The sequence below is a fragment of the Anolis carolinensis genome, chromosome 2 (assembly GCF_035594765.1).
Source record: "Anolis carolinensis isolate JA03-04 chromosome 2, rAnoCar3.1.pri, whole genome shotgun sequence".
Classification (NCBI taxonomy): domain Eukaryota; kingdom Metazoa; phylum Chordata; class Lepidosauria; order Squamata; family Dactyloidae; genus Anolis; species Anolis carolinensis.
Genome location: NC_085842.1, coordinates 306,792,914 through 306,804,644, shown reverse-complemented (window position 1 = coordinate 306,804,644; position 11,731 = coordinate 306,792,914). Strand labels below are relative to the sequence as shown.

Here is an 11,731-nt window from a genome sequence, read left to right as displayed (position 1 = left end):
AAAAATGCCACAGTGTGTTTCCCATATGTTTCACCAACACTGAAGCACTTGTTTGCTTATGTGTGCTCTCCTCTGGAGTTATTCCATCTAATTTCTAAGTTGCCAATTGTGAATTATTAATGGAACTTTGGTGTGGGAATGGATGTAATTCACCAGAGGGGCTTAGGGACCTGTTATAAATCACAAAAGTGGATGTTGGCAGCATTGCCCAAGAGAACTACAAGCTTGTGTATTCATTCCGGAACCATCCATTACCCTGAGTATAATATCTAAAGAGGAATTATGCATGTAATATTTGCGAGAAAATGAACCAGTAATCTCCATGATAAATGAGATGCTATGACACCAACCAGCCAATCACCCAAGTGCTATCGAGAGTGCTAATTTTTCTGCATTTGTATCATAGACTCATCCATCAGTTGGATATGTCCCACTTTTCTCTGTGAAATGCAATCTAAACCTGCTCTGGAATTATGTCTCTCAAATGTAGTGGGGTGTACAACTCAAGGAAAATGAACCAAGTTTTGAGAAGTTTCTTTTCTAGTAACTGGAACATAAGAAAACCAGCTTGCTCTGTTTTCCACACAAGGTGCCTTCAGAAGTTTAATGAAAACTTTCACGTCACCTCCCAATCTTCTCTTCTCCAAGCTAAACATACCCAGTTCTCCTAGTTGTTTCTCATAAAGCTTGAGGCACATCTACATTGACCTGTTATTTCGTATTCTCTAGGCTCAGGTGGATGTGGGACATGGGATGGCACTTACTGTCCCCTCTTGTAATTGTCACAGTGGTCAGTGGGTGCAACATGACTAGTGTCATTTGGAGTGACACCGGCCAGGGCACAAGGATGATTGGAGAAGGAAAGGACGGAGGAATGAAGGGTGAGTCCACCCCCCCCCTCCCGCTGTGTCACTCTAGATGACGAGTGAAGGATACTAGCCATGTTGCACCCATTGGCCACTGCGATGATGAGAATAAGAGGGGAATGATAAGGGTAGCCATGCAGCGACATGGAACTAGGTTTGGCACCACTTGTCACAAGCCTCAAACCCATTTCCAAGCAGGGAGTTAACAAATAGTCAGATTTTATGTCAAATAGTCCAGCCGAGAGGCAACAACAGCGGGTTAATTCATCAGAGAAACCAATAGCTCATTCAAAGGTCCAAAGCTGAATCCAAGAGAATCTAGAGTTCAAGGTCAATCCAAAATCTGAAAGCGAGAGTCCAAGAATAAGTCAAGAGACCCCAAATCTAAGATAAACACCAGTCTGAGGTCACAGCTCTAAACACTGACGTTGCTGCCAGCAACAAGGTGCTACATTTAAGCTGATATGCGAGGTTCCCAGGTCTTACACTTGAGCTTATATGCAAGGTTACCAAGTGCTACCTATTGCTAGCTCATTTCTCTGCTAATGTAAAGAACCTGCAAAATTTAGCCTTCTCTCTTCACAGGTCAACAAAAGCTTAACCTTTCCTTTGCTTGCTTGGAGGAGCTTGCTTGTGTTTGGTCTTCTTCCAAGCTCAGCTGAGGAAGCTGCTAGACACTGCTGGCCTCCAGCTGGCCCTTCAACCAGCATCTCCTCACTCTCGCTATCCACAACACCGCCGAAGGGTCAGGATTACCTCCAAAGCGAGGTCGATCTAGTATTCACCACTCTGGATTGGCCCCCAGATAAATGGTCCATGTAGAGATGTCCTTGGTTGCCAGACCCTTTGTTCACTTTAGTTGCCTTATTGAGAGATTCCATAAATCTTAAAACAGAATGTCCAGTCAACCATTTCTACATTGCCATATAAAATCCAGATTAGCTGTTTTGAACTGGATTATATAGCACTGTAGACTCATATAATCCTGTTTAAAGAAGATAATCTGGATTATATGGCAGTGTAGATGTGGTCCAAGGCTTCATACAGGCAAAATGGAGTTAGAAGAGTCTTCACTATCTAGCTAATCTGGTGTAGTCAACAATGGGCTGGATAGACCCTATTTTGATTTAATACAAGGCAATTTACTTGGTTGCCTTGGTAGACTCTCAGGCTGAATCTAGACTGTCCTTTATTCCAGTATATGAACTCAGATTACCTTCTTATCCCAAATTATATTGCAGTATAGGCTCATATAATCCACTTCAAAGCAGATAATCTGGGATCAGATCCTGGGATATAGAGAAGTGTAGATCCAGCCACAGGCCCCTTCCACACAATTGAATAAAATCCCACACAATCTGCTTTGAACTTGAATATATGGCAGTGTGGACTCAGATAACCCAGTCAAAGCAGATATTGTGGAATTTTCTGCCTTGATATTCTGGGTTATATGGCTGTGTGGAAGGTCCTTGAGGGTCTATTGTATCTTCTTCTTTTTTTAAAAAAAAATGCTGTGCTACAATATTGGTGAATCACCATTTTGTTCTGTGGCATTTTCAGAGTATACTTTCCATGAAGCCTAATGGTGTGTGCCTCCCTCTTCTTAGAAACATTATCTCAGTGTAGCTGGAGGTGGAAGAGGAACAAAAATATGAAAATAAGACGAACAAAAATTAATAACCAGTGAAAGTGTTTACAGTGCACCACAAGTGTATGTCCAAAATAAAAAGTATTGTTGGCCCAGCGAACACAGGGAATGAAGGCCTGCTTTAATGAACTGGAAAAAAACAAACACTTCAGAAGGGCACCTTGTTTGTGTTTAAACACCATTCTATTTGTTTCTAACCCAAACATTGAGACCCTGAAAAACAGGAGATTAAAATAAAAAATCCCAGAGCAAAAAAGGAGATGTTTTTGATACCAAAACCCTATAAACAAAAGCTAGAAAACACATCACGTTTCCTTATTCTGTTATTCAATTAGGATCTTTTTCTTCATTTTTAAAAAAGTATTGTTAATCTTCATACAGATTGAGCATTCCTTATTCAGAATTCCAAAATGATCCAAAATTTCCCACCTGGCTGGCTGAAATACTGATATCTTTGCCATATAATCCAGTTTAAAACAGATAATCTGGATTTTATATGACAGCGTATAAGGGGTCTAATAAGGATATCAATCGGGCACAGTTGACTCTGATGTCCCATCCACACTGCCATAGAATATCCAGATTATCTGCTCTGAACTGGATTATATAGCAGTGTAGACTCATATAATGCAATTCAAAGCAGATAATGTGGATTATTTGATTTGATATAATCTGGATTATATGGCAGTGTAGAAGTGACCTCAGTTACCCAGAGTTTAAGCAACTGGAACTCTCAAGCAACTGCCAAAAAAAAAATGAAGAAATACTTTAAATAAAAAATAAATTCAAGTTTAAATAAAATCGTAACATTGTAGAGCCTTTCTTAATTTACTGTATTTCAACAATAATAATATCTGTGAGTTTTCTGGGCTCCATGGCCATGTTCCAGAAGCATTCTCTCTGGATATTTTGCCTACATCTATGGCAGGAGAGAATGCTTCCGGAACATGGCCATACAGTCCGGAAAACTCACAGCAACCCAGTATTCCGGCCATGAAAGTCTTTGACAACACAATAATAATATCATGTCAATAAAAAGCTTTTGAATAGTAACTCTCAAGCAATTAGATACTACATGAGATCTGGCATCTCAAGTAGTCTGGCATCTTCCAATCCCCATGGGTGCTGGTTAATTGAGAGCATACTCTCAGTTATCTGGCATCTTCCAATCCTATGGGTGCTGGTTAATTGAGAGCTTACTCTCAGTTACCTGGCATCTTTCAATCCCCATGGATGCTGGTTAATTGAGAGCATACTCTCAGTTATCTGGCATCTTCCAATCCTATGGGTGCTGGTTAATTGAGAGCTTACTCTCAGTTATCTGGCATTTTCCAATCCCCATGGGTGCTGGTTAATTGAGAGCATACTCTCAGTTATGTGCCATCTTCCAATCCTATGGGTGCTGGTTAACTGAGAGCTTACTCTCAGTTATGTGGCATCTTCCAATCCTGTGGGTGCTGGTTAATTGAGGGCATACTCTCAGTTATGTGGCATCTTCCAATCCCCATGGGTGCTGGTTAATTGAGAGCTTACTCTCAGTTATCTGGCATATTTCAATCCCCATGGGTGCTGGTTAATTGAGAGCATACTCTCAGTTATGTGGCATCTTCCAATCCTATGGGTGCTGGTTAATTGAGGGCATACTCTCAGTTACCTGGCATCTTCCAATCCCCATAGGTGCTGGTTAATTGAGAGTTTACTCTCAGTTATCTGGCATCTGCCAATCCCCTTGGGTCCTCTCAGTTAGCCGGGACCTGCTCTTATTATTCTCATATTCAAATATGCATTTTTATCTTTCCAGAAAAAGAGCTGCAATTCCCAGCCTTGGCCATGTGGGGGCGCCCATCTCCACAGGAGTTCATCTGTTTTGGAATGAGAAATCACGTATTATGTATTATTTAGAAAAACGCACCAAAAATTAGGAAAATCACAACAGTAGCCAGTGCTATTAATATTATTATTTTACAAGAACTTTTTAAAAGAAGAGCATTCCAAAGACTGAGCCAGAAGGTGCAGGTTGTTCTTTATTATTAATAGATTTTAAAAATGATTTTAATGCTATTTATTCTCAAGGCTTCTAGTTTAAATTCTATTTCAATGTTTATATATTTTGCGTTGTACATTTTAAATTTATTTTATAGCATTGCTTGTCACTTTTTAGTCTCTTTTAAGAGAGGAAAAACCGGGATATGAATAACAACAATACAAACAAAGCCAGCTAAATGCTAACAGCGTTATTTCCTAAAAGGGAGAGGGACAAACCCTTTGCAAAAATTACTAAGTATGATACAAATTGCAACAAATAGCAAGATGTGTTGCTCTGAGTTTTCCGGGCTGTATGGCCACGTTCCAGAAGCATTTTCTCCTGACGTTTCGCCTGCATCTATGGCAGGCATCCTCAGAGGTTGTGAGGTCTATTGGAAACTAGGCAAGTGGGGTTTATATATCTGTGGGTAGGAGAAAGAACTCTTGTCTGCCTGTCTGAATGCCTGGCTGCTTCCAGCTTGGGAAAATCCTTTGTTGGGAGGTGTGAGCTGGCCCTGATTGTTTCCTGCCTCGAATTCCCTTGTTTTTTTCTGAGGGTTGTTCTTTTTCAAGATCCGCAACCACACCCTTTAATTTTCCCTTTCCTCTCCCTCTTTTTTGCAATCGTTACTTTCCTCCACTTTCAAGCCTTTTATTTTTTATGTTTCTTTCTTTCTCCTCTTTCAAGATCGGTAGAGGGGCGTGGAAACCCCGACCCTTTCTTTCTCAACCTAACCACCTTGAAGCCCCGCCTCTTATTATTGATAACGCTCCGGATTGGTCCGGAGGAGGTGCTAACTCCGCCCCCTCGAGCCTCTCAGGCCCCGCCCCTCTTCGCTCCTCCGCTGTTGGCCGAGGAAAGCACTCGCGGCTGGAGAGTGTCATGCGAGTGCGCATGCGCACGCCTGGGTAGCTTTCGGCCGCGGTCAGAAAAGCCACTTCCAAGCCGAGCTTCGAAGCCGGAAGACAGACAGACCCCAAGGCTGCAGGTTCGAGACCCGGCTGGTGCAAACAACGGGAATTTTCTTTTTGTAATTTTATATTATACCTCTTACTATTATTATAATATTCGGGTGGTGTGTTTTTTTCACCTCTCCAAGGAAAACCGCCGTGCCTTGCTACGGGCTTTCTCCCCCTTGTATTGCTTTTCAGAGCATTGCATCTCCTAGTTCCTCTTTGAGGTTTGGCAACGGGAGAGGAAGGAAAGCACCAGTTCCTCTCCACCTGGATCCGTGCAAAGATCCTGACAGGCTTGCAAAGAGCAGGGAGAGACAGCCGGATTCGCTCCCTTTGGCTCGGGGGTCCGGAGCATCGCTGCTAAGGGGTCCCGCTTCCTCCTCCTCGCCCACGGGCTCGCTTCGTTTGGCGGCTTGGCTTCCTTCCTCCTCCCCTGAAAGGACACAGACAAGGGACGGATCCATGGCGACCGGGATGGTGGAGCCCGTCTATGGACTTTCGGAAGAAGAAGTAAGTAAAAGAAAGGGAGGGGGAGAGAGAAAGAGAGAGAGGAGGGAGGGGGCAGAGGAAGGAGAGAAGAGAGAAGGAAGAGAGGAGAGGAAGAAGGGGGCTCTCCTTTGCTTTGGACCCTTGCATTCCAATGGGACCCCAAGGCTTCCCTTTCTGCTTGGCTTGCAAAACAGAGAAGTTTCTTCCTTTCTCCTTAAGCCTTGTTCTCTCTCTCTGGCTTGGGGATATGTACTGTGTATAGAGAGAGAGAGAGAGAGAGAGAGATTGTATATATATATATAGGTCCCAAGCCTTGTTCTCTCACTCCATACACACACACACACACAAACACACTATATTTCTACCTAGCCCTTCTCAACCTAAAGAGGACTCAGAGCGGCTTACAGTTTGGCCACTACAGTGCCACATTGCAAATACACAGTGTATAAATATAATACAATACAAATCAAAGCACATTTAATATAAAATACAAGGCAAAAATCACACAAAGCATAATAACGTCCAGAAATTATATATATATATATATATATATATATATATATATATACAGTAGAGTCTCACTTATCCAACATAAACGGGCCGGCAGAATGTTGGATAAGCGAATATGTTGGATAATAAGGAGGCATTAAGGAAAAGCCTATTAAACATCAAATTAGGTTATGATTTTACAAATTAAGCACCAAAACATCATGTTATACAACAAATTTGGCAAAAAAGTAGTTCAATATTCCGTAATGCTACATAGTAATTACTGTATTTACGAATTTAGCACCAAAATATCACGATGTATTGAAAACATTGACTACAAAAATGCGTTGGATAATCCAGAATGTTGGATAAGCGAGTGTTGGATAAGTGAGACTCTACTGTATATCTATCTATCTATCTCAAGCCTTGTTCTCTCTCTCTCTCTCTCTGTGTGTGTGTGTGTGTGTGTATCTCCCCAAGCCATATATATATATATATATATATATACACATACAGTAGAGTCTCACTTATCCAACATAAACGGGCCGGCAGAATGTTGGATAAGCGAATATGTTGGATAATAAGGAGGCATTAAGGAAAAGCCTATTAAACATCAAATTAGGTTATGATTTTACAAATTAAGCACCAAAACGTCATGTTATACAACTAATTTGGCAAAAAAGTAGTTCAATATTCCGTAATGCTACATAGTAATTACTGTATTTACGAATTTAGCACCAGAATATCACATTGTATTGAAAACATGGACTACAAAAATGCGTTGGAGAATCCAGAATGTTGGATAAGCGAGTGTTGGATAAGCGAGACTCTACGGTATATACACATACACATATGCATACATATACGTATACATATATACACACCGAAAGGTCCCAGGTTCAAACCGCAGAAGCGGCAGGAGCAGCCGCTGTTAGCTCCAGCTCCTGCCAACCTAGCAGTTCGAAAACATGCCAATGTGAGTAGATCAATAGGTACCGCTCCGGCAGGAAGGTAACGGCGCTCCATGCAGTCATGCTGGCCACATGGCCTTGTAGGTGACTACGGACAATGCCGGCTCTTTGGCTTAGAAATGGAGATGAGCACCAACCCCCAGAGTCAGACATGACTGGACTTAACGTCAGGGAAAACCTTTACCTTTACCTTATATATACACACACACATATATTATTTCTGCACGTTATTATGCTTTTGTGTGATTTTTGTCTTGTACTTTATGTTGAAAATTTTATATATATATATATATATATATATATATATATATATAGAGAGAGAGAGAGAGAGAGAGAGAGAGAGAGAGAGCAAGGCTTGGGTGTATATATAGTGAGAGAACAAGGCTTGGGGATATATATATATTATATATATATATATATATACACACACACACACACATACACACACACACATATACATCCCTTTGTATATCTCTCTCTGTTGTGTGTGCTCCTAGTTAGCACAACATGGCTTTGGGTGGCATGCCAAGCCTGGCAAAGGATGGGGTCCCTTTCTTTGGTCTTGGGCTGAGAGGAAAGGTATGCATCTTTAACAGGAGTGGGCAAACTTCAGCCCTCCAGGTGTTTTGGATTTCAACTCCCACCATTCCTAACAGAATTCCAGACAAACAACCAGCGCCATCTAACACCTCCCAACCACCAGGCAGGAAGCAGCCAGGCTTTGAAGCTGAAAGGCCATTCAGTGCTAATCAAGGTGGTCAATGGCAACATTCATACAGGCAAACAAGAGTTCTTTCGCCCACCCTGGGCATTATTCCACAAATCTATAAAACCCAGTTGCCTAGCTTCCAACAGACCTCACAACCTCTGAGGATGCCTGCCACAGATGTGGGCAAAACATCAGGAGAGAATGCTTCTGGAACATGGTCATACAGCCTGGGAAACTCACAGCAACCCAGACAGTAGGCTGTTAGGAATGGTGGGAGTTGAAGTCTAAAACACCTGGAGTGCCGAAGTTTGCCTATGCCTGATCTATAGTGTAGAATGAATGCAGTTTGACACCGCTTTGCCAGCACTGGCTCAATGCTTCTGAAGTGATTTGTAGTTTTACCAGGTCTTCAGCTTTCTCTGCCCAAGAATGCTAGTGTGTCACCAAAGTACAACTCCCAGGATCCCCTTTGACCAAAGAGCGGGGTCCCTTTGGCCAAGGAATGAGGTCCAAAAGCCCTTTCCTTCATCTCATCCCCGTCTTCTTCCCACTTCAACCCCCTTTTTTTTCTTCTGTAGCATTTCTTTTCAGGCATAATCCTTTAGTAGGGGAATCCCCCTCTCCCTACCCTCTTCACTTCTCTCTATGTGTGTGTTTCTCTTTCGGGGGAGCTGAGAGGGGCACACCATGGCTTTGGGTGGGCACTCCTTCAATGCTTTGGGGACTTCTTTGGGCCAAATAAATCTCCATCCTTGCTTCCCTCCCTCATCTCACCCCTTCTTCATCTTCCCATCTCAATCTCTTTAATAAAGGGACCTCCTTCCCCAGGTCCCTTCTCTCTGTGTGTCTCTTGTGTGTGTGTTTGTGTGGGAAGCCTTGTTCCCTAGGAAAGATGAGGGGTCTCATGCCAACCTGGCCAAAGAATGGGCACTCTCTCAAGCATTTCGTTTGGCCATGATCCTTTATTACAACGATCAGACTGGGATCTTGGGCACAAAAGCTTCCTCAGAAGGCAGGTGTTCAAAGAGCCCCCTTCTAGAGGTCTGAGATGCACCTAGTAAAGTGTTAAGTCTAGTCATGATGTTAAGTCTAGTCATGACCGACTCTGGGGTTGGTGCTCATCTCCATTTCTAAGCAGAAGAGCCGGCGTTGTCCGTAGACACCTCCAAGGTCATGTGGCCGGCATGACTGCATGGAGCGCCGTTACCTCCCCACCGGAGCGATACCTATTGATCTACTCACATTTGCATGTTTTCAAACTGCTAGGTTGGCAGGAACTAGGGCTAACAGCGGGCACTCATTCCGCTCCCGGGATTTGAACCTGGCACCTTTTGGTCTGCAAGTTGAGCAGCTCAGCGCTTTAACACACTGCGCCACCACCAGGGCCCATGAGATGCACCTACCCTGTAGAATGAATGCAGTTTGACACCACCTTGACTTCCCTGGCTCAATTTTATGGGATGATTTGTAGTTTTACAAGGTTTTTAGTCTTCTCAGTCCAAGAATGTTGGTGCGTCATGAAGCTACAACTCATAGGATTCTATAGAATTAGCCATGGCAGTTAAAAAGGTGTCAAACTGTATTAATTCTACAGTGCAGAATTCATGCAGTCTTGAAGCCAAGAGCCCCATCCCAGTGGGAGGGTGGTGAGTCAAGAAAGGCTTCCCCCTTCTTGCTGGAACCACCTTCTCGTCCTCTGGAACAGAGTAAATAAAAGGAAGAAACAATTCTCAGGAGGTGGAGGAGATAAAAGGGCGGGAGGTGGACCCTGGCTCTTTGTACATAACAGGTTCTGCTTCCTTGCAAAGCCAGGGGCTTAAGGAGAACTATAGAGAGGAGTTAGCAAGAGAGAGGGAGGGTGGTAAAAGCAGAGCTGATGTCTTTTAATTTTTTAAAAATGCATCTGATTGGGACATCAAAAAGGAATGGACCACATCTCTGCTATAGCTCAGCTCTTTTCCTGCTATAAGAGAGAAAGACAATTTTGCCTGTGCCTCTTACTGGCTAGTGTCCACTTTGGCACCAGTCTCAGCAAATGTTTTGCATGTCTTAAATTATCTTCCCAGGAATGTTCCCAACTTCCATTAAGATGCCTTGCAATTACTTAGTGAATCAGAGCAAAGAAATGATGGGTGTCTCTTTTACTATCTCTCTCTCTCTCTGTTTGTGTTTTGCATGTATACAATGCGGGTATTCTTTCAAGAGGCGAAGGGAGTGTGACCCGGACATACTTCCTAGAAAGATTTAACTTTCCATTACAAAGATTGGGTTGCAAAAAGTGAGAAAGTGGCAGATCTCTTCCAGCATTGAAACCAAAAAGGATTGCTTTTTAAAAGTAGATTTGGTGGTGATGTTGAAAGCCTTTTTGCAAATAGATGTGTATGAAAACTACTTCCCCCTCAACTACTGATGTTTAATCTTTCCCTTTGAATCCCACTTACACACAAACAAAAACACACCAGGATGGACTGGTGAAAGTGGCTTTGTTTGATTGAGGCAAGCTTCCCAATGCAACTTTTTCTTCCTCCTTTTTAAAATCTCTGCTTGGCAAATCGTGTGCCAGCGAGGATTGAATGGGAGGGAGAGAGACTGGCACAGGAGCTGGGAACAGAGTGGCAACAGGCAGGAAAATATGTGCCAAGTGAGTAGGAGAGGTTATTTCTCTCTCTGTCTCCATATATATTTACAGAAGGCATGATGGAGGTGACTTCCCAGCTGGTGCCTATTGCCATATTTCTCTGATTCTAAGACACACTCCTCCCACCCCCATGTAAACATCTCTAAAAACACGGTGCATCTTAGAATCGCAGGTGCTTTTCTATATAAAAATAAAGCATTTGTTTCTGTTGGTGGTACTGAAATTACTGTGCATCTTACAGTCTTAGAATCAAAGAACTACAGTACTCATCAATTGGATTTTTGTATCCTTGTCTGCTGTTGTGTACATGCTTAACATCCTTTAAATTAATTTTTAGCCCAAGCAAATCTTCAGAGTGGGCACTTTGGGTACATTGTAGTTTTGCAAGGTCTTCTCTAGCAAAGAGTTATGGAGCCTCACCAAATTATAATCCCCATCTTTGAACCATGGCAGTTAAATTTGTGTCAAACCGCAATAATTCTAAAGTGTAGATACATGTTTTGGCTGTCATTGCTGTTGCTCTCACTTTTGTTATGATTATGGAAGAATGGGGCTTATTTCTTTTGTTGTGCCATGCTTCCAAGACATGTTAGATTTATGGTGACCCTTAAGGCAAACCTGTTATAGGGTTTTCTTGGTAAAATTTCTTCAGAGGGGGTTTGCTTTTGTCTTTATCTGAGGCTGTGACTTGTCCAGGGTTACCCAGTTGGTGTTCATGGCTGATTGCAGTCTGAAGCCGGTGTCCAAAGTCATAGATCAGCACTGAAACCACTACACCAAGGATTGGCTTGGAAGCCCAGCTTGCATCCCAACACTTGGAGGAAGCTGCGACGTACAATCCAAATGTATAAATTAGTGTGTTGATCGATCCATTTCTTCCACCTCCACACTGTACTCCTTTTCAAGCAGTGGCAATGAAGGCAAAGCTGTCAGCTTCTT

The 11,731-nt window shown here is 42.6% G+C and overlaps 1 protein-coding gene across 3 annotated transcripts in view; it reads left to right on the top strand.

Moving 5' to 3' along the window:
* Positions 1 to 5,397: 5,397 nt before the first annotated feature.
* nedd4l (NEDD4 like E3 ubiquitin protein ligase) overlaps positions 5,398 to 11,731 on the top strand; it is a 284,446-nt gene continuing 278,112 nt past the window's right edge. Inside the window, exon 1 of one of the 3 annotated variants that reach the window (XM_016995252.2) lies at positions 5,398 to 6,006. In XM_016995252.2, the coding sequence (XP_016850741.2) occupies positions 5,959 to 6,006 (48 nt within the window). In that variant the 5' untranslated portion in view covers positions 5,398 to 5,958. The remainder of the gene's footprint in view (positions 6,007 to 11,731) is intronic. The other 2 variants (XM_062972534.1, XM_062972535.1) reach the window with 2 other exon arrangements.